Source organism: Drosophila teissieri, chromosome 2R (genome assembly GCF_016746235.2).
Source record: "Drosophila teissieri strain GT53w chromosome 2R, Prin_Dtei_1.1, whole genome shotgun sequence".
Lineage (NCBI taxonomy): Eukaryota > Metazoa > Arthropoda > Insecta > Diptera > Drosophilidae > Drosophila > Drosophila teissieri.
In genome coordinates, this window is record NC_053030.1 from 1,266,555 (window position 1) to 1,290,489 (window position 23,935).

The window sequence follows — 23,935 nt, forward strand, 5'->3', positions numbered from 1 at the left end:
AACGGTTTTTTTTTTAGTTTAAAGACCTTATATTTAAATATACACCCCAAACCGTAACATGCTTTACAGTTAAGTTAACTGGCAGCTAGCATTTCGTTCTTGTACAGTTTTCTATATTCATCCTCAAACACCTGCATCCATTATCTCCATCACAGTTTACAAAGCTTTTTTGAATATACTTAAATGCGGGTCATCTGCATACTTTCATCTGTTACACACCAACCCGAATTTCACTCATCGTCGTGTGCTTACGTCTCGAGAAATCCACAGCAAGGTATCTCCGGATATAGTCGGGCTCAGCTATAGCGTCCTCTCTTATTTTTAACTCAATCTGTAATGACCAAATTCTACCTTATTAAAACATGAGATTAGGATTACCACTAATGGAACAATTATAATTTTCATTGCTGATCATCATTTACGTCAGTCTTCAAGATTTGTTTACAAGAATGGCTATATGCCGTTGCCAAAGAAGTGTTTATCAGAACGCAAACTGCGCAGAAGGCATGCAGTATGGATATTAAGTGCTTTATTGCTTAGGGTTCTTTGAAGTAATTGAATTGGCAGGTATGGATAGCGTCACTATATATATATATATCTGAAGCTTAGATATTTTGTCCATTTTTGTACAATTGTTCCAAGGAACATGTGCGTCAAATAAGCGTCAAGAGTTAGCGGCGATGGCGGAACGGTGGAAAAATGAAACTTAGGGATGTTTTTTGTTTATATATTTTTCGTTATTTCGATTTGAATTCCTTATTTCGATAAGAGTGCGTCCTGCAAACTTTTTTTGCCAAAGGGGCAACAATTGTTTGCGACCATTGATCAGGATCAATAGCCGAGTCGATCTGACCATTTTATTATTTGTCTTTCTAATTTCTATCGGCATGCCAAAAAATTGTTTAACAGCCCCACAAGCCGCACATAACCACCGTGCCCCATGCCAAAAAAAAATGTTTAACTTTCTCGATAGCTTTAGATGAGTAACGGGTCTGATAGTCGACGAACTCGATTATATCGTTCTCTTATGTTTAATTTAAAATTTACAGGGTATGGATATTTCGAAGTGTTTGGACATTTTACAAAATTCTTAAATGAGGTTTGGTTGTCAATCTAATTTTCTAGGGATTTTGCTAACAACATATTTACAAATTCTTAAAATTTTCAAAATATAGCTTTCTTAAAAATATTCTTTTTATCGAAATATCGATATATTGGTATTTTAAAAATGGAAAATGTGGATCAAATTGTAATGCAACTTGCATTATAATGAATAAATAATCAATAAAATTACAAAACTTTTAAGATACCGTGTACCGAGCTGAGTTCAGAGCTCTTATTGTTAATAAAGCGGTTCATGACAAGGATTGGCTGAGGTACTTGTACTAGAGAAGGCGGCATTTTTAAGCTCCTTCCACTGTTGCGCAATTTTAATTAGACCTTCATAAGCCTATAAGCTCGGCATTCTGGAACGCGCTCTGTAAACAACCAAAAAATAAAATGAAATATAAGGGCTGATTTATAGATGGACCCACTGTTATGCCATTATCTCATAAGCTGTGGATAATTTTTTTATGAAACTCTCCTGAAAAGTCCTCAAAGAAATGTCTATTACGGTGGTCTGGCGTGCATTATGGAAAGCGCTCTGCGAGTGAAGATATTCCTTAAATAGTGGGGAGCCAATTTTACAATTGCATATTTTATTTACTTGTTTGAGTCCTATAAACTTAAATCGCACATAGATAGTTAGATCTTTTTATTTTTAACCTTTTTGCATTTATATTTTTTGGAATTGAACTCTAAGTAACACAAAAATAAGTAAATAAAAAACGACCCTAAGAACACAATCTCCACCGTTCCGCCATCGCCGCTAACTCATCAACGTTAATTTGACGCACATCCAAAGCTCAGCGAGTTCCGTCTAGGCTTGTGGAAAATATATCAATATATCGATATTTAAAAAAAAAAATATATATATTTTTTTTTTCGAACTTATTGCGTTATTTATTGAATCTTCTCTTATTATGAGACTAACAATAATTATTCAAATCTTATTATATATATTAGTTTAAGTACAATATTAAATGTTGTATTAGTTAGAGACGGCCCTAGGATTTCTTTGCTGGGCTGGAGAATCTTTGCGCTTTAGTCTGCTGTGACTACATACACGCGTGAGCGACTTCGCGAGAGGATTTTCACGTGCGGCGAGCTTTGCTTGATGTTTACTCTTTCTCATCTGGATTTCCTCGATGTATTTGCTCCATGTAGGACAAATGAGTTGCTAGCAGTATTTGGTTGGAATACGCGTTGAAGGTGATCGGCGAATGCACTTGCTCTATCTTGTTCTGTTTCTGCTGGTGGCTGAATATTTTTGTGTGCTTTCCACAAAGGGTTCTTCTTGCTGGTGGGCGATAGTTGTTTGATATATAGATGCTGAGCGTTTGCTTCCTCAAGCTTAAGTGCCCTGGTTAGTCTACGTGTTGCTATTTTTAGCTGTTCCTTAGCCTTTGTGGATCTGTGATTCTGCCATTCTCTTCTTAGTCTTCGTTTTTCAAGTACTAGCTGTTCGATTTCGCGAGTTGTCTTGGTATGATTTGTCATTTTGTGTGTGTCTGGAGGGGTAGAGCCCTTGGCTGCAGCAACAAGATTTTCCTCCATCGATTCGGTCAGGCGGTCAATATCCTCATGGGTAGACACTGTTTGAGTTGGTACCATGTGAGTATTAACATATTTCGTGTACCTTGCCCAGTTGGTCCTGTTGCCTGTCAGCCTGTAGGTGTGCTCAGTTATATGTGGTCGATGCCTGAGAGCAAGTACAACTGGTGAGTGATCTGATGATAGTTGTGCAAGTGACTCAGCCGTAATATTATTTCTAGGGATCTTTCTTATTATTGCGAAGTCAATGAGATCCGGGAGCTTTTTTGGATCTGCTGGCCAGTATGTAGGCCTACCCGGAGTGACATAATCGAGCTTATTTCGTGGCTTAATGAGCGCGTTGTAAAGTTGTTTGCCCTTTGGGTTTAAAATGCGTGAGCCCCAGTGCGTGTGCTTGGCATTGTAGTCACCAGCCGCTATAAATCGCTCACCGAGTGAGTTGAAAAATTCCAAGAATTGGTCCTCAGAAACTGCAAAACGAGGTGGGCTGTAGACTGCGGCCAGAGTGACGGGGCCGATGCTAGATTGCATGCTTATGGAAGTGGATTGCAGGTAGTCCGTTTCAGTTCTATTATGAAGGTGGTGTTTGATGCGACCTCTGATAAGTATGCCTGTGCCGCCATGGGCTTTTCCGTCCGGATGGTTTGTGGCGTAGAATAGGTATCCTGGAACATAGAAGTTGTGCTTGTCTGTTAGATGTGTCTCGGAGAGGAGCATGACGTCAATATTTTTTTCGGATAGGAACTGGGCAAGTTAGAGTTTATGCCGTGAAACGCCATTCGCGTTCCACATAGATATTTGAAAACATAATGGTTTTGATGACACGAGAAGCTGTATCAGCATATTTTGGTTTCGCATAAGCTCTTGCATTGTGGTTTGCATGAATGTCATAAATTCTTTTAGGGTTTGCTGGAGTGAGCTCATCATCGTTTCAATGCCAGTTGATATATGCTGCGTTTGATCGTTCGAAGTAGTTATTTCCTGTTCTTTCCGCGTAGTAGTTGACTTTTGTGTTATTGGATTCACGCTTTTAATTCCCGATCTTAAGGCAGTAGCGAAGGAAACGCTAGGATTGGTACGATGTGTAGGAAGGGGTGCCGTGTAAGAGGGGCCCGATTGTGGCGGAGTGTGACTGATGTGTGTGGCCTCAGCTCGTGTTGATTCTCCGTGTTTGTTAAGACGGTTCTTTAGTTCCTTATATACTACACAGCCACGCCAATTCGCTGTGTGACTTCCACCGCAGTTGCTGCACATTTTAACAGAGCTGTCTTCCTTGTTCTTATGACAGTTCGCTGTGCTGTGGGCTTCACTACAGACTACGCAGATAGAGTTCAGTGTACAGTAAGACGATCTGGCCATGTCCGTCTGTCCGTCCGTCCGTCTGTCCGTCCGTATGAACGTCGAGATCTCAGGAACTAGCTAGCTCAGGAAAAAGCTAGAAAGTTCAGATTAAGCATACAAACTCCAGAGACATAGAAGCAGCGCAAGTTTGTCGATTCATGTTGCCACGCCCACTCTAACGCCCACAAACCGCCCAAAACTGTCACGCCCACATTTTTGAAAAATGTTTTGATATTTTTTCATTTTTGTATTCGTCTTGAAAATTTCTATCGATTAGTCAAAGAACTTTTTGCCACGCCCACTTTAACGCCCACAAACCGCACAAAGCTGCCACTTCCACATTTTTAAAAAATGTTTTGATATTTTTTCATTTCTGTATTAGTTTTGTAAATTTCTATCGATTTGCCAAAAAACTTTTGGCCACGCCCACTTTAACGCCCACAAACAGCCCAAATCTGTCACGACCACACTTTTGAAAAATGTTTTGATATTTTTTCATTTTTAAATTAGTCTTGAAAATTTCTATTGATTTGCCAAAAAGATTTTTGCCACGCCCACTCTAACGCCCACAAACCGCCAACAACTGTCAGTGTTGAAATATCTCCTTCGCACTTCCACTATCTGAGTAACGGGTATCAGATAGTCGGGGAACTCGACTATAGCGTTCTCTCTTGTTTATTTTTAGTATCTGGCTCTCTGGCTCCAACTCGATTTTGAACATTCGTTGTGGTTCCTTATTTTTGTTAAGTATGTTCATGACCATTTTTGCTTTAAAGTTCTTTTCCTTGAGCGCTTCTACGATTTCAGTGGTCGAAACAGTTGCCTCAATCCCTTTGAGAACAACCTATAGGCCCCTTGCGCTTTTTAGTTGGTATGTATACAAGTTTTTTCCTGCATCGTCCAGGAATTTGGTTAGGAGACGATGGCTAGCCTCGGTTTGAGTTTGAACTTTTGTTTCATTAATGTTCCCTTTTCTTAGGGGGATTATGTAGAACGAGTTTTCTTCTATTAATGTCGCTATGTTGTTCACTAAAGCACTTGAGCTTTTTTCGCGAATGTATATTGGAGGATGCTTAACCTTCTTAGGTTCCTCTTTGGATGACTTTGCCGTTTGTACACTTTCATCAGTAGAATTTGCCAGAAGCTCAAATCTGTTGGTGTTTGTTGGTGACATCGTCTCGTGTAATTTTTGCCTTATTTTCGGATTGTTGATTTTTATTATTTTGAGGGCTGAGTTTTCTTTTAATTATTATGTAGCGATCCGATGATACCGTTCCAGTTGTTGTTGTGATTGCAGTTGCAGTGGTTGTTGTTGTCACAGTACTAGGCACCGTAGGCAAGCGTAAAAAAATTTCGCAAGTGTTTGGTGCTTGCGGGTTTTGTGACGAAGCTAGTAATGAGGGAGAGCAAAAACGCGCTCTTTATTGAGTTGTTGGCAAAAGTAAATTCGTCGGGTTAGGGGTGATTGACCGCTCGCTGTCTGCAGAAGTCGCGGAGACGTATGAGAAGTACGCGGAAGTAAACATCCAAGAAAAACACCTCGTGTTTGATAACAGAGTAGTTGGAGTTGTTTTATTCTGTAAAATATACATAGGTTGAACTTAACCTAAAATAGAGTCTCAATCTTACATACCGCAGTTTCCCTTCCCTCTCAATGTGATAGCAAAAATGGAGTGATTTGGCGCCGAAATTAAGCTTGGCGTTACCCGATTTATTGTGCCCTAATACGTGAACATCAAAATCCTGACACAAAATATCTCCAAGTTCTGGCGGCTTTAAATTGAATGGGCTCGACGTGCTTGCACCATCTCTCCCTGCGCACAAGTGTTGGCAGGTACTCATGCACCCATCTCTTCCAGAATCGATCCCGCTTCATTCTTGCTATGCGCCACTGCTGCCTGGTAGCGCATCTGTTGGACTCCAGTCCATCATCTTTGGGAAGATCCGGAACATCGTGTACTCCTATCAATAAATCGTTGGGTGTCAGTGGGGCCTCCTGGTCCACCGTCACTGGTAGATGAGTGACGGACGAGAGTTCTCTCCGCCTCAAACAACAGTGTCTCCAGTACGTGCTCCTTGGGTGCGATCTCCTTCATTGTGTGCGCCAGCACCTTCTTCACGCACTGCACCCTCCTTTCCCAAGCGCCACCCTCAGCTGGGTTCGCCGGGCAATTAAAGATCCACTCAATTCCTTTGGACGACAGCTCGCCCTGGATCCTTGCAGGCTCAAATAATTCGCTGAACTTCCTGGCCTCTCTATCGGCTCCAACGAAGTTCTTCCCATTGTCGCTCTTTATCCTGACCACCGGTCCACGGCGGCTCATGAAGTTCCTCATGGCGATTATACAGGAATCTGTAGACAAATCGTGGGCCATCTCCAAGTGGATAGCCCTTGTGGTTAGACACGTAAACAATGCCACCCACCTTTTCTCCGTGTGACGTCCAACAGTCACAAATAGCGGTCCAAAATAGTCCAGGCCGGTATACTTGAATGGCCATCCGTTGGCCTCCAGCCGGTTCTCTGGCAGGGGACCCATCTCCGGCTGCGCAGGTCGCGCCTTCTGTAGCTTGCATACATTGCAGTTACTCATCACCTTCCGTAGCAACCTCCGTAAGTTCGTAATCCAGAACTTCTGCCGGATCGCTCCAATAGTTGCCTCCACATTTTGGTGGCACATCCTCTCGTGGTGATGCTGCACAATTATCTCCGCCAGTGCCTCCTCGTGAGACAGTATGATCGGCCGTCGCGCGCTGTATGGCACACACGCCGCGTCGTCGATCCTCCCGCTGGCTCGCATTACTCCGTCCTCGTCGAAGTATGGTGACAACCCATTCAGTCGGCTGCCTTTGGCGGCCTTTCCTTGGCTATCTTCAGCAAACGCTTCTCCCTGCGATTGCCTTATTAGTGTGCGCTCGGCCTCAGCGCACTCCATCGACGTCAGTCCGTGATCCTCTCGATCGGAGCGTAGTCCACGGCACCGTCGAATAAATCTGAGCACCCATGCGGTGCTCCTCACCAATCGGTTGTAGCTCGAAAATCTCTGTAACGATGTAAAGTTCGCCATGACCAGGGCAAACTCACATTTCATCTCGTCTTCATCTGGCGTCGGGGGATACCACACCTCGCGCGATCTCGGCCAGCTTTCTTCCGGTCCTCGTAAGAATGGAGGACCACTTCGCCACCGCGAACCAATACTCAGGTCCACGTTCTTGGGCGGCCTCGTCGCGTCATCTGCCACGTTTTCGGCAGACGGAATCCATCTCCATTGGGACGCCTTCGTGGATTCAAAGATCTCCGCCACCCGGTTCCCGACGAATTGCTTGTATCTCCGGTGGGTGCTGCTTATCCAGTGCAGCACAGTCTTAGAATCCGTCCATAGCACACTGCTGCTGATCTCCACACCGTGCTCTTGCCTGACGGTGTCCATCAGTCTCGTACCCAATACTGCTGCTTGAAGTTCCAGTCGCGGGATTGACATAGTCCTCATCGGAGCGCACTTCGTCTTCGAACATATGAAGTGCGCCTGTACATCTCCACTTGCGTAGGTGGCTCGCCAATAGGCCGCTGCTGCGAACGCCGACTGGCTGGAACCCACAAAGATGTGCAGCTGTAGTGTCCGCACTCGTCCAGCGCCGAAATAGTAGCGTGGACATCGAAACTCCTCAATCCTGTTCATTCCTTGCCGCCAGCTCTCAAAGGCTGCGGCTAACGTGTCTGGTAACGGCTCGTCCCAGCCGACTCCTTTCCGCCAAATCTCTCGCATTAGTATTTTAGCGGTCACCATGTAGCAGCTCAAAAACCCAATCGGGTCGAACGTAGACATGACCAGGCTCAGGAACTCCCTCTTCGTGGGGACGCGTTCCCCTGTCATCAAGTTCCTTGGGACTCGATGGTATTTGACGCCGAACTTGAAGTCATCTGTAGCTGGCTGCCAGTACATTCCTAGTACCTTCTCCTCAGCTTCGGTTCATCTGACGCTAGCGATGGATTCAAGTGGGTTTAATGCTCTGACCACACTTGCCGAACTGGAAGTAAATCGACACAAATCAAACCCAGCTTCTGCATGTATATCTCTCACCCGTGACGAAACGGCGATAGTTTCTTCTTCATTGGGGAAACTGTCGACGTAGTCATCCACGTAGTGATACTCGTTGATCGCCAGGACTGCTCGCGGATCCGTGCTGCTATACTGCGAAGCCTTCACGGTCTTCACATAATCCGCCGAGCAGGGTGAGCAAGCCGCTCCGAACGTCAACACCTGCATCTCATATGTGTCGGGCTCCCGACGATCTTCTCCCTTCGTCCATAGGACGATGTGTCTGGGCACATCTTTCTTTTGGCTGCATCAATACCTGATGAAACATCTCCTTAATGTCTGCACAAATCCAACAACGACGCCAGCTCCACTCCGCCAGCTGCGACTGGCTGTGCCGGCTTCACTCCGAAATTCTCGATCTCGAAATAATTGCTGACCATCTTCTCCAGAAGATTATCCTGTGGCACGGCTAGGAGGCACGATCTCTGAAGCGGTGAACTTGACTTTCTTTTCACCGGTCCATATATCACCCATCCAAGTGCGGTAGCTGCTGCAAATGGCCCTCCAGATCCATAGCTTCTGGTTCTGAGGGGTATTCCTAGGTGCGCATGATCCCATCGAATTAGGATCCTTGGCGCCGCATTGTTGTACGGCTTTAAAGGCAGGCGGGCACTCGCCCTCACTGCCTTTACATCTTCCCGACGCAAACTCTGCATCGGCAGTTTCAAATTGGTTACTCCGTATACGTTGTTTACGTTAATACGCTGCACTGATCTGCAGGCTAACCATCATCGTGCGCTTCTTGACGGGCTTTCCGCCAAACCATTGCGCGTTCAGTTGTCGACTCTCACCTTTCAGGTTCAGGCTGCGGATAAGTTCGTCGTTGATGAGCGTGACAGACGATCCTTCATCCAGCAGTGCGTAGGTGTCGACCTGCGTATTCTCCCCGTACAACGTAACGGGCAATATCCGGAATAGCAGGTGCCCTCCATCGACACAACTCAAGTTCCGATGCGATAATTCCTGGCGATCGCATGTCGATCGCCTCTCATCCTCCTCACGTCCCGCGTCTATAACTGCAGCTGACGTAGGCAGGCTCTTCTCGTTGGAATCCACTGACTGTGGCAATCGTATCTGTCGGCTGCTGTTTCTGTACAGCTGCCGGTCTTGGCTGCTCCGCTGATCCCCCCTGCGGCCTCCATCTGCGACTGGCGGCCGTCTGGGATGTCCAGCTGGGTCATGGAGTAGATAGTGGTGCCTCATCCGGCATCCATAGACCTTGCATTCGCGGCCGTTCTTTACGGACTCGATCCGCGTTGCCATAGAAGCATGGTTGAATACCACACCGCGACAGTGCACACCAATTTAGCGAATTCATGAAGCCACTTGCTTAGGTGCACCACTGTCGGATACGGCTGTATCCTAGCCGCGTGCTTCGCCCAGTCCAACCTCTTACTCACAGGCAACTTGGCAATCAGCTCCTCCATTAGGGTTGGGTTCCCTAAGTGCTGGCTGCCGCTCGTGGTTGACTGCAGGAACGCTGCCAGGTTGCTCACCCTTGTGGCTAACGGCACGATCCTTGCGATGTTGGCCTCCTGAATTGGATGCACATCGCGCACGCTCTCCAGTTGGCTACGGATCAGTAGCTCCGGACGTCCATACCGGAATCGTAGCTGCTCCATAACAGCTTGCACGTTGCTGGGGTGGATGAGCAGCGACTTCACTGCTGCTCGGGCCTCGCCTTTCAGGGCTTTCACTAGCCTCTGATTGTTCTCCAATTCTGAACACCGGTAAGGTGCCGTTGTCTCCGTGAACGCACACAGGAATATTGGCCATTCCTCTGGCTGACCCTCAAACTCGGGAAGATCAGGCAGTCTGCGTGGCTTCCACCCAGGTATGCTCGTCGTCGCCGCTCCATATGATTGGGGTGATGGCGTTGATACCTCCAAATTGTGTGTTGGCTCCCGTGGCGGATGAACATAACCTCGTTCAGGCTGCGCCGTGGTGGTAACACAAAATGGCGGAGAATAGCTCACTGTTGTTGTTGTACAACTTCGTGTGACAGGTTGCCCATTTGCCCAATGGACGCCGAGCGTCGGCGCCAAAATTCCACTCAATTGTGGCGGCAGACTTGCACTCAATTGTGCCGGCAACTGCGCATCCAAAGATGGCGTCACTCCAAGTTCCGGTTGCAGGTTGATACTCGACATCTGCCTGGGCAGGTTCCCACTCGAACCCTGCCGTGGTGCTGCTCTCAGACATGGCACCATTTCACTCAAACATGGCGGTGTATTCGCCGCACCGCTCACTCCGACGCCGCGTGCTCCGATTCCAACGGGATCCCTGGCGGCCTCTGCGTGTCCTTCACTCGCACTTGCCTTCAACAGCTCCGACTCTAGGTGTGCGATCCTTTCCATTAGGGCCGCCACTTGTACAGTCGTGGAGTCCGTAAGCTGCCCCGTTGCTGCGGGCTGCAGGTTACTTGCCGCTTTCCTGGCGGCTGTTCCACTTTCCTTCGGAGTCTGTGGCCGCTGCCGATCACCAGCCACACTCGCAGAGCTGGCCGGGTTGCCAGTTGTTGTGGCCGTGGTGGTCGCAGTTGCGGGAACTCCCGAGACATTCAGTCTGGGGCTCCGCCGGGGCGAATGCTTGGTAGGCATCATCTCGCAGAGTGCGAATAAAAGAAAAGGACGCCGTTTGGCTTATCACGGGGAGATGCCTTTTAAACATCCAAGAAAAACACCTCGTGTTTGATAACAGAGTAGTTGGAGTTGTTTTATTCTGTAGAATATACATAGGTTGAACTTAACCTAAAATAGAGTCTCAATCTTACATATCGCAGTTTCCCTTCCCTCTCAATGTGATAGCAAAAATGGAGTGATTTGGCGCCGAAATTAAGCTTGGCGTTACCCGATTTATTGTGCCCTAATACGTGAACATCAAAAATCCTGCCACAAAATATCTCCAAGTTCTGGCGGCTCTAAATCGAAACTTCACTAACTATCGATAGCCCTAAGATATATTTGATATTTTTGATCTCTTTTTTAAAATAACATTTTGTTTCCCCACAATAAAAATATAAAAGTTTCTTATTTACTTCATTTTTCTTATTTAAATTCATGGATATTCTATTCTAATACTGATAATAATACGTTGTGTACGTTGATACGTTGAAAAGTTTCCACTTGTTTTAATAATTCGGTCGCAGAGTTTGCACTTGCAATCCCGTTTTTTATATATATCAGTGTAATTGGATTTTATGTTAATTTTAACACGTGCACTTCTACTCGGTATCGCTTTGGAAATCAGCGTGAACGAGGGGAAAATATCAAAAATATATTAATAAAAAATATCGCAATATCGATATTTGGGCAAAAAAATATCACGATATAAATATATAATTTTTAGAAAAAAATATCGATATATTGATATTTTGATATATTGTCAACAACCCTACAGGGAAGACTTAAAATATTAAAGGGAAAATCAGGCATTCTATGGTATTTTCGATTTGAAATCGAAAAATTGGTGATCCGGTTTTCGAATTCGTAAGAATTTTTCGATTTGTAAAACTGGCGCTTTTGTCTGGCCGAAATGAAAAGTAAATGCCTTTTTATACCCGATACTCGTAGAGTAAAAGGGTATACTAGATTCGTCGATCTGGCCATGTCCGTCTGTCCGTCCGGCTGTCCATATGAACGTCGAGATCTCAGGAACTATAAAATCTAGTTTAGATTCAGCATGCAGACTCTAGAGACATAGACGCAGAGCAAGTTTGTCGATTCATGTTGCCACGCCTACTCTAACGCCCACAAACCTCTCAAAACTGGCACGCCCACACTTTTGAAAAATATTTTGATATTTTTTCACAGTTTTGTTAGTCGTGTAAATTTCTCTAAATTTGCCAAATTCGCCTAGAAACTTTTTTCCACGCCCACTCTAACGCCCACAAGCGGTCAAAAACTGTTAGTGCTGAAGAGTCTCCTTCGCACTTCCACTAGCTGAGTAACGGGTATCAGATAGTCGGGGAACTCGACTATAGCGTTCTCTCTTGTTTTATATCAAATCTTATCTTATATACTAAGGAAAAAAATAGTTTTCTCAGTGGACTATTGATGTTAATTCCACATCACATACTTATAATATATAAAAGAATTTATTAATTAAGTTAAAGGAGGGCCAAAATTGTTGTTTGTGAATAATGCTATTTAATTTAATTACCTTAATGATCAAAGTGCAGTAAAAAAGGAATTGGGTAAAAAAAATAAAACAAGTCTTTGAGTAGCAAGAAGCGATGAGAAACAAAACATTCCGATAGCAAAACGATAATAAAAATTTTTCGAAAACCAGAGAACCTAAAAACGAAATCAAAAAATTTGGCCCAAATCGAATTCGAAAAAAAATTACGATTTCCGTAGCATGCCTGAATATGATGAGCACAGCCAGAAGTAATTATTCGAAAATAACCGACAACAGCGCGACCTGCAATATACAGTTGCGAAAAAAAGCACCACCATAACGTATTTTATTCTCGATAAAATCAGTTCAGGTTCCGGTACCAATTATTACAAAATACAGATTTTTCGCATAATGCCATCCGAAAATGATAAAAAAAATTATAAAAAATTGTCCATAGCTTTATTTGTTTGTAATTTTTTTGAAGCGGCAAGGTCTAAAATGAGGCAAAAACAAACATAGCACCACTATTGATTTTTTCAAATAATCAATACTTGTCGGAGGTTTGTTTTGGTGAAAAGCACATGGTTATAAATCTTGAAATTTGTATTCCTATTTCCAACATTATTTTTGAAATGTATCGTATTAAAATGGGACGAGGAAAGCATTGCACTTCAGATAAACGTGACATGATCAAAAAACAGAAATATTGGTCGAATCCAAGGAACATTTAAATTGGCCATGCGAAAAATGGAGGAACTTTTTATGGTTAAGAGAGCAAGGTTGTTATTTTTCGTGGCAATGGATCTTGATCGTATGTAAGGCGCCCTAAGAACACCAAATATAAGCCAAATTACACAGTGGAAACAATTAAACACGGAGGATCCAGTATTATGGTATCGGCTTGTTTCTCGTACTATGTTGTTGGGGCAATACATTCAATAAAAACCATCATGGATCAACATGTGTTTATGGATACAATGGTGATGCCGAATACTTTCAACAAGACTATGACCCCAAGTACACCAGCAAAAAAGCGAATAATAAAGTTCCTCATTTAAGATAAGAATAAATAGAACAATTCTAGTTCGTATTCATTTCCTTATAAGTGAATTGTTAAACCTTTCTAATTTCAGCTCCTTTTAAACCTTAAATTGTAGGTAGAGAGACTTATTCAACAGCTGTATGCTCAAATCGAGCGGCAATTCGTCAAATCTTGTATTGCACTTAAAAAAAAGCATTCAGATGAGTATTTCAAGTGTGTACAAGTTAGTGCGAATATTGAAAATAGCTTTAGAATTTGTGCATTTCCCGCGAAATTTTTAGCGCCGCATATTTTTTGCGTGTCTGTGTGTTTCATCAACTTTATTCTTGGGAAAGGCGAACACGTTTTTTGTTTTGCGAATATTATTCACTTGGTAGTAAACAATGTTGTCAAAGCCATGGCCTTTTTCTTTGACTTGCTTTAAACACAGCCCAGCTGTGTTAAATTACAGGAAAATGATGGCATAGCAGAATGTTTAAATCTAGTCAAATAAAGTGGCCATAGTCTTAATAAATCGATCATAAGTAAAAGGATTGCCAGAGATGACTACATCATATGAAATTTATATTTGCCAGGACTTTTCATTTGCTAAAGCTAAAGCTAAACGATTGTAGGACTTGTACGGAGGCCTTCCTCGAATTTTTAATGTCGTATAGACTGGGCTACAAAAATCAAAGCCACATATCGCAAATTAACGGAGAGAGCCGAGTCTATCTACGAGTAAATTTCCCATAATTTGTGTCACCAGTAGAGGCTTTCATTTAAAGCAGCGCACACATGATCGAACTGTCTGACTGCAGAGTTCCTGAGCGTTTACGATCCAAACTCGCTGTCGTAGGATGCTCATAAGCGCTCGAGGGCCGACATGTAAGTTTAAAAGGTGCAGATGCCTGACGTAGCTCTGGAATTGGAAGCGTTTCGTCATCAGCAAGGGAAACTTGGCATCCTATGATAGGAGCGTTAGTGCCCGTGTCTTCAAGAATGATTGGGTTCAATCGTTGAAGTCTTGGGCCAACCCTGGAGCCCTTATGAAACTTTTCAATTTCTATATTAAAATATAACCGAAAACTCTGAGCAGTTTGAGGTGTGACGAGAATTCCACGATGACACGATTTGTTGGATATCGGAAGTTTGTACAGCAGCGGTCAATCCGACTGCATTCTTCCTTCCTTACTGACGCAAGACTTAATCGTCCAGCTCGAAATGTGCATTCTTGGACCAGTTTTCCTCTTTGTCCATAAGAAATAGTGGACCAGATTGACTGCCCAATTTCGTCGACGTCACAACCTCTAGAAACGATATCTGCTGGGTTCTGCTTTGTGGAAACATGCTGCCATGTAGCTTCTCCTGACCATTCTTGAATCTCCGCTTCCCTGTTCGAAACGAGTGTTGACAACGAAGATGGACGAGATCGAATCCAGTGAAAAGTAACTTTAGAATCCGACCAGTATACAATTCGTTAAGGGACTTTTAATATGGTTTTGATTCTATGGCAGAAGGTGAGCGGCACATAACTCAAGGCTTGGGAACGTTTCGGTTTTGAGCTGCGCTAATTTCAACTTTGAGGTCAACAAGGATAATTTATAACTTTATTTTTAAGTTTTGCTACCAATATCGTCGGCAAAGGCATGTAACTGTACCGGGGACATCGGGTCGGTATGCACAAACCGAGGAATCCAGTTGAGACAGAGTGCTTTTTAGCATATTTCAAGCTCTTTCCAAATGCATCTGAATCGACTCATAACAATCGAATTTATTAAGCCGAAGTTCCTGCAATATGATCTTTCCTTTAATGACAATTGGACTTAATAAGCCGAGGGTGTCGAATAGCTTCGATGTCACTGACAGTATGTTCCGTTTTGCCGTTCGGATACCCATGACAGAATTGTCCGTTTTGAACTTGAAGGCATCTGAATCCGAGATAGGTATCGACTTAACAGTGGTCTTAGATGCAGTGACCTCAAGTGAGTTTAAAAACAAATTTGTCAATTGAAAACCTCAGACACTTCAGGTTTGTCTACGCATGCAGCACCAGTTAACATGTCATCGACGTAAAAATCGGATCCAATTACGTCGGTTGCTCTAGGGAATGAAAATCTTGCAGATTCACTTAACCTTTTCAAGCACCGAATATCCAGAAATAGGGCTGGTCCAGTAGAGTTAAAACTTTTTATCCGCTTCAAAAACCATCACTTGACGATACTTCTTTTTTACATCAGCAGTCAGGGCATACCTGTGCAGCCAGAAGCGGAGTAGCGTGAAGTACAACTCTTCTTGAATAGTCGGCCCCACCATCAGGTTGTCATTAAAGGATGTCGGCCCCACCATCAGGATGTCATTTAAGGCTACCTGAGACGATGTTTTACAAGAAGTATCGAACAACTTTGTCGACGTGCTCTGATAGTGATACACGCATTGACAGGGAATGACATACTGCGGAGTGGAAGGGATTTTGTTGTCTGTAGGCGACATATGCCCTAGTGCGAGATATTCTTGGATGAATTCCAAGTACATGGTCTTCATGTCAGGATCTCGAGAAAAACCGCCGTTTTGCAACCTCGAAGGAGTTGCCCAACCCATTAGGATCGGAATTAAACGGCAGCCTAACTTCAAACCGACCTGATGACAATACCTGAGAAGTCTTCCTGTAATGATCTTCACATAACTTGTGCTCAAACGAAAGAATTTTCTTTGGATTTGGCCCTTTTCTCCAGTGACCAAAATTTCTATTTACAGCTCGTTCCGGACCGCATATTTGGCCCGAGACAACCCAACCAAGAAGGGTCTTTTGTGAAGTTGGATAGGCAGGACCTTTGTGAAGTTAACCGGCAAGTTGAAACGCGTAATGCGACATGGAGTAAATAAGAAAACGAGAAATTCCGTATTAATTAAATGTTTAATAATGAATTTAAAAAAAACAAGAGAGAACGCTATAATGTGTAGATTTGCCAGTTTTTGGCTGTTTGTGGGCGTTAGGGTAGCCGTGGCAAAAAGTTTTTCTGCAGATCGATAGAAATTTACAATACAAATAAAATAATAATAAAACAAATAAAAAAATATAAAAACAATTTTCAAAAGTGTGGGCGTGACAGTTTTGGGCTGTTTGTGGGCGTTAGAGTGGGCGTGGCAACATAGGTCAACCAACTTGTCTTTGGACTCCACTGCTAATGTAATCAACAAGGTTGAAGTTGTACCTTTAAACCTAGATATTATAATAATCTGTTTGATCATTATGACAATAATTATGTTGTTCAATATATGCTATAAATTATATAAAATGCATAATAAATGCCTTAAGAAATAATATATATAAGCAGAGCTAATGATTTTGACAGAGTTTGAGTGCTGAAAGGCAATAAAAAAAGCAAAATCAAATACAAAAAATTTCTAACCCTAGTAAACAACCCTAAACCTGTCATGTCAAAAGCTTCAAAAAGTAATTAAATCACAAAAATGTCAGAACTAATAAAAATTGATTGTTGAAATGTAATGAGTACAACAACTAAATTTAATTTGAAAAAAAAACAATGAAATAAATGCCCTTTAAGCTATTTAAGAACACAGAAACAAATATTAAAACAGATCATAAAATATAATTAAATAAATCTGTTTAGCTATTGAGCTTTTACAATAGCTGTTGCGAATAATAAATAGCCGAAGAAAGTTTGTTTATTTTCCGATACTGTTTATGTTGCGAATTGTTTACGGCAGCTAGGGCCGACAAAGAGCTATATCGAATACACAAGTTGAGTCTTTGCCGAAAAACGAAGAAGTGACAATTGGCGGAACAGACAGCCCAAATGCAGCGCCCAAGCTTAACGTAGGTAGATAACAAAGAGAACAAGGAAAGAGCGCCGTACAGATAAATGCGTGCGAGAACAGCGGTTTGCACTATGGGCATCGCAACTGCTACCACTGACTATTTCGGCTTACAATATTAAGAGTATGAGATTAGTCTACTGCACAGTTTTGGCGGCTGCATACCCAACATCCTCCCCCCGTTGGAAGCTTGGCTTCCAACAGAGTCCTCAAGGGGAAGCAGACACAGCTTGTTCACTACCCGCCTTATTACTCCAGACGCGGTCCTCAATTCTGCAACTCGAGCGACGCCGTCTCCGCCAGGAATAAACTGCATGACTCTCGCCAAAGGCCATCTCATTGGGGGTAGATTCTCGTCCTTAACAAGAACGACGTTGTCCACGGCTACGCCAGGCTTTGGGGTGCGCCACTTGGAGCGCTGCTGGAGCAACGTCAAGTACTCTTCCTTCCATCGCGATTTGATGAAGAAAGGAGATGCGCTGCCAAGAGTCAAGCCGATTATAGTTTAGGCCCGTTATATCTGGCTCGTCAAACGACGAAGGCGGACCACCATTGAGAAAATGCGCCGGAGTGAGGACGTCCAGATCGGCAGGGTTCTCTGAAATGGGAACTAAAGGTCTGGAGTTAGTAACTGCCGAGATGATGGCATAGCAGAATGTATAAATCTAGTCAAATAAAGTGGCCATAGTCTTAATAAATCGATCATAAGTAAAAGGATTGCCAGAGATGACTACATCATATGAAATTTATATTTGCCAGGACTTTTCATTTGCTAAAGCTAAAGCTAAACGATTGTAGGACTTGTACGGAGGCCTTCCTCGAATTTTTAATGTCGTATAGACTGGGCTACAAAAATCAAAGCCACATATCGCAAATTAACGGAGAGAGCCGAGTCTATCTACGAGTAAATTTCCCATAATTTGTGTCACCAGTAGAGGCTTTCATTTAAAGCAGCGCACACATGATCGAACTGTCTGACTGCAGAGTTCCTGAGCGTTTACGATCCAAACTCGCTGTCGTAGGATGCTCATAAGCGCTCGAGGGCCGACATGTAAGTTTAAAAGGTGCAGATGCCTGACGTAGCTCTGGAATTGGAAGCGTTTCGTCATCAGCTAGGGAAACTTGGCATCCTATGATAGGAGCGTTAGTGCCCGTGTCTTCAAGAATGATACAGCAGCGGTCAATCCGACTGCATTCTTCCTTCCTTACTGACGCAAGACTTAATCGTCCAGCTCGAAATGTGCATTCTTGGACCAGTTTTCCTCTTTGTCCATAAGAAATAGTGGACCAGATTGACTGCCCAATTTCGTCGACGTCACAACCTCTAGAAACGATATCTGCTGGGTTCTGCTTTGTGGAAACATGCTGCCATGTAGCTTCTCCTGACCATTCTTGAATCTCCGTTTCCCTGTTCGAAACGAGTGTTGACAACGAAGATGGACGAGATCGAATCCAGTGAAAAGTAACTTTAGAATCCGACCAGTATACAATTCGTTAAGGGACTTTTAATATGGTTTTGATTCTATGGCAGAGATCTGCGAGAAGGTTGTCCTTAACAAGAACGACGTTGTCCACGGCTACGCCAGGCTTTGAGGTGCGCCACTTGGAGCGCTGCTGAAGCAACGTCAAGTACTCTTCCTTCCATCGCGATTTGGTGAAGAAAGGAGATGCGCTGCCAAGAGTCAAGCCGATTATAGTTTAGGCCCGTTATATCTGGCTCGTCAAACGACGAAGGCGGACCACCATTGAGAAAATGCGCCGGAGTGAGGACGTCCAGATCGGCAGGGTTCTCTGAAATGGGAACTAAAGGTCTGGATTTAGTAACTGCCGAGATGTGGCACACCAGCGTCCTCAGCTCGTCGAAGGTCAGAACCGCCGTACCCACAGCGCGGTAGAAATGATGTTTGGCCGTTATCACCGCCTTTTCCCAAAGTCCACCGAAATGGGGCGACCGTGGAGGGATGAACCGCCAGTCAATCGTCTCCGAAAGGCAAAAATTCTGAACGGAGCCTTGATGCTCGCTGCTGAGAAATAACCTTCGAAGTTCCAGAAGTTCATTCTTGGCGCCGACAAAGTTGGTGGCGTTGTCTGACCAAATTTGCTTCGGCTTCCGCTGGGTGCATATGAACCTCTTTAATCCGCAGAGAAACGCAACTGTCGAGAGATCCTTGATCAGCTCCAGGTGCACTGCCTTGGTTGCAAAGCATATAAATACGCAGACGTAGAATTTAACCGCAGTCTTGTTGCGAGTATCCGACTTGTGAAAGAAGGGTCCACAGAAATGTATACCAGCAACCTCAAAAGCGTGAGATCCTTCCAAGCGCTCTTTGGGAAGGTCCGCCATTATGTGCTCTATCAGCCGCGGCTTCATCCGAAAACATTTAACGCATCTGTTCACGGCCTTGGTAACCGTCTTTCTCCCCCAATAGTCCAATATTGGGATCGAATTGCACCCAGAAGAGCCCGAGGTCCGGCATGAAGATTGGTTTCATGGTAATGCGAAATAATTGCCAGAGTCACCGGATGGGACCTTGGAAGGATTTTCGGGTGGCGGCCATCAAAGTCCAATGACGAATTCCGGAGGCGACCGCATACTCTAAGAAGTCCAAATTGGTCCAGGAACGGCGACAGCGAGGATATGGGACTAGACGAGGAAACTCTTCCCAGCGTTTTTAGGGACTGCATGTCCTCCCATAACTGCGCGCGCTGCACCAACCGCAGCATCATCTGAGTACCCTCTTGAATGTGTGCGACGGTGAGCCCAGGATGACGAATTCCATTACAAAATTTGTAAATGTATGCAAACACTCGTTGCAGTGAGGGGTACGAATTTGCAAAATTGGAGCTAGCAATTACATCCACGTACGGCGACTCAGACGGCAGGGATCCTCTGGATAAGATGTCAGCCGGATTTAACGCTGTTGGAACATAACGCCAAGCCGTGACATCTGTCAGCTCCTGAATGGCAGCAACCCTATTTGCCACAAATATGTTGAACCTGGCGGGCTCATCTCGGATCCAGGAAAGTGCCACCGTCGAGTCGCACCAACAATAGAAGCGTCCTTTAAATACTTTCAAGCCAACTATTTCCCTCATGATTTTAGCCAGAAGATCCGTACTGTTATGGTCTTCAACGGAGCTATGCGCGACTTCGAACAAAGCAAATGGCTAAAACTTTGATTCCTATTAGAAACCACATAAACGCAGGCTCCATAGGCATCAATGCTTGCATCACAAAATCCATGCACCTCAAGACCAGACTCTGCGCTAAACACGAACCGAGGGAAACTAACATGACTTATTATTTCAAAACTGCGACATATATCAAGCCATTTCGTGTTATGAGTTTCCGGGAGGCTTTCATCCCAGGACAGCTTTTCCTTGCAGAGCTGCTGCAAAAAGATTTTACACCTTGTGATTACAGGACCGACCAGGCCGAGAGGATCGTAAAATTTAGCAATCGCAGACAAAACAGAGCGCCTGCAGGGTCTCAATGGCGACTGAAAGGCAGAGAACGAAAACAATAGCTGGTCGGAGGCGGGATCCCAAGCGAGACCTAAAGTTTTGGTGAAATCGCTACCATCTTCAAACTTCATGAACGACTCCTTGTCCTCGGCGGGCACACCCTCCAGCACAAGCGGAATGTTAGAGCACCATTTCCTTAGCTTGAGCTTGCCCTTCGCAAGAATGCCCGCCGTCTGCCGCATTATGCTGATAGCATCCTTTACCGTGCCGGAGCCGGAGATAAGATCATCCACGTAAAAATCGCGCCGAAGGATTTCTGATCCAATGGGAAAAGATGCCTGCTCATCGATTGACAACTGCTGCATAGCCCTTACGGACAAGAAGGAGGCTGGTTTGGTGCCGTACGTAACTGTGTCGAGTTCGTATACTTGAAGGTCATCTATTGGGGAGTCCCTCCATACAATGCACTGCAAATAGCTATCTTCTTGCGAGACTCTTACACATCGGTACATTTTACATATGTCTCCTGTAACGGCAACTGGGTGTGAGCGAAATCGAATTAGGATGTGAAATAGCTTGGGCTGGATGACCGGGCCAGCCATTAACACATCGTTAAGCGAGTAACCAGTGGAAGTGGCAGCTGATCCGTCAAAGACAACGCGAAGCTTGGTGGTAGTGCTATCCTCCTTCATGACGCAGTGATGTGGTAAAAAATATCGGCACGAGCTGACCTCAGAGGCAGGCACAGGCGACATATGTCCCAGATCACGATATTCCTTCATGAACGCCGCATATTTAACCCTCAAGCCAGGGTGCTTTGAAAGCTTCCTCTCCAGCGACAAGAATCTCCGCAAAGCCTGAGGATAGGAATCTCCTAAAGAATCCAAATGGAGTTTTAGCGGCAACCGTACCGAGTAATCGTCAGCTGGCAATCGGGTGTAATTTTTAACAAAGTGGGCCTCGCAATCTAGCTCCTCCTTAGTGGCTTGAACTATTGGACCGGGACAATTTTCTACCTCCCAAAAACGCTGCAGAAGTGCATCAAGTTCAACATCAATGCTGTTTTCCTTGCTGGCTGAAGAAGGAACGCGTGAAGCAATTAAGGCGCTACCACAAGGGCGCGCGCAGCCTCCAGACACAACCCAGCCCAGACGAGTTTTTTGAAGCAATGGCAGTCCTGGCAACAACTTTATCTGACCTACGCACAGCAGCTCATAAAACAGGCTAGCTCCTATTAAAAGGTCAACAAGCTGAGCTTTATGAAATTCCGGGTCGGCAAGCTGCAGGTTTTCTGGAATCTTCCAGTCCCCAATGTCCACATTAAAACTTGGCTGGCGATCCGTGTTATTGGGAGCGATAACTGCTGTTATGCTCGTTGAGAAATCCGAAGTGACAGACCGCATCGCAATTCCTACCGAGAATCCATCAGTCGCGAAATTGGAATCCCCGATTCAAGTGACGGAGCCGGACGACCTCGACCTCTTAAGTTGCAGTTGATTTGCAAACCGAGAGGTGACCAAGTGCAGTTGAGAGCCAGAATCTAACAAGGCCCTGCAGGGAACGAACAGTCCCGACCGATTCTGCACTTGAACGGTTGCAGTGGCTAGCAGCACAAGGTCACTACCGAGATCCTGGGCAATTAGAGTAGAAGAAGTCGAAAGCGGGGCAGAAGGCTCAGTGTGGGAGCTTGAGGACACCGGAACATGTGGCTGCGAGGAAGGCGAACCATCTAGATGGAGCAGCGTATGATGCCTGATTCCACAGGTGCGGCAGCGGCTCGAGCTGCACTGGCGTAGCTGATGACCTGCCTTTAGGCAATTTAGGCAAAGTGCTAGTCTCCTTGCCTCGCGCAGACGATCTACTGGCGCTAAGTCTCTAAATTGCGGGCAATAATATATGGCATGCTCTGCACTATGGCAAAGCATGCAACCAACAGAATTTTGGGTGGTAGCAACTAGCGTCGAACGATTTCTGCCCACCTGAACGCCTGGCGCATAGGTTGCCATGGCGCAATCCACGGCCTCCAAAGTCCTACATCGCTGCTCCAGGAATACAGCCATCGATTCCCACGACGGAATAAGGTTGACAAAGACCGGATCCTCCAAGCGCTCCTCCCACTTATCTTGGCTCGCCGCATCCAGCTTTTGCAGCAGCACTTGCACTATGATGCAGCCAGCGTTTTGCTCAGTGGTGCCCAAACCCTTCAACGCACGAATGTGAGCGTTAAACTTGTCCGACAATTCCCGAAGCGATGCCACTGAACCATTCCGTACTACCTTTAAACCCAGAATCTCGGTGATGTGCGCCTGAAAAACGAGACGCCGATTATCAAACCTTTTTTGAAGCAACTCTAAAGCCGCTTCGTAATTGCCGTTTGAGATCTCCAATGATCGGATAGTTTCCAGCGCTGAATTCCTCAAACATGACCGCAGATGTTGAAATTTCTCAATGTTGGAGAGGTCCGGATGGCTGTCGATTATGCTCGTGAACACGGACCAGTTTGCGTAGCCTCCGCCAAACGTTGGAAGCTGCACAGGCGGCAACGGCATCGGCCTCGGCCGCTGCTGCGTCTGATGACCACTACACTGGTGGGGCAGAACACCTTCCGCAAGCGTTGAGTGCGTCGCGAAATGCACATTGCGTTTGGCTATTTCCGCGCGCACACTAGCCTTGAATTCAACGATGAATTCATCGAAACTCTAGCTCATTACACTGCCAATTTCGTCGAAATCCAATTCCTCCAGTTCTGTATGCAGAACATTGAAGGCACTTTGCAGCTCATCAATTTGCTCCAGCCTCACCGTAAGAGTGGGTTCGTCGTATCCGTATATCTCATTAGACAGCGACGTTTGTAGCCTCTGCAACCTGCTGAACAGCGCATTGGCTTTGCGCTTTAAAAAGGTCACCCTGTTTTTGTCACTTTCAGCGGGCATAGCAACAAATCGCTTTTAATTCGGTTCAGCGGGAAGATGAGCACAAAACAAATGCCGAAAATGCAAGCGGAGTCAATGAACGTAATGATATATGTAGCAATGTTGGTATGTATGCTTAAACACAGCCACTATCACCGAAATCACCACTCACTTGTCCAACCGATTGCGATTTAATGTATTTATATTTATTTATAAACGTGATAAGTGCATTAATTAATGCATGCAAATTAACACTATCACGTCGGGGTCACCAATGTTTAGCTATTGAGCTTTTGCAATAGCTGTTGCGAATAATAAATAGCCGAAGAAAGTTTGTTTATTTTCCGATACTGTTTATTTTGCGAATTGTTTACGGCAGCTAGGGCCGACAAAGAGCTATATCGAATACACAAGTTGAGTCTTTGCCGAAAAACGAAGAAGTGACAATTGGCGGGACAGACAGCCGAAATGCAGCGCCCAAGCTT

At 44.7% G+C, this 23,935-nt stretch overlaps 1 protein-coding gene across 1 annotated transcript; it reads right to left on the reverse strand.

Moving 5' to 3' along the window:
- Nucleotides 1-5,924: 5,924 nt before the first annotated feature.
- LOC122612813 lies at nucleotides 5,925-7,937 on the reverse strand. The gene has a single exon (XM_043786656.1). The coding sequence runs from the start codon at nucleotides 7,935-7,937 to the stop codon at nucleotides 5,925-5,927; it is 2,013 nt and encodes a 670-aa protein (XP_043642591.1).
- Nucleotides 7,938-23,935: the final 15,998 nt, after the last annotated feature.

Excerpts from the sequence above, each read along its gene's own strand:
- LOC122612813 (XM_043786656.1), bottom strand. The coding sequence starts at position 7,937 with ATGTACTGGCAGCCAGCTACAGATGACTTCAAGTTCGGCGTCAAATAC.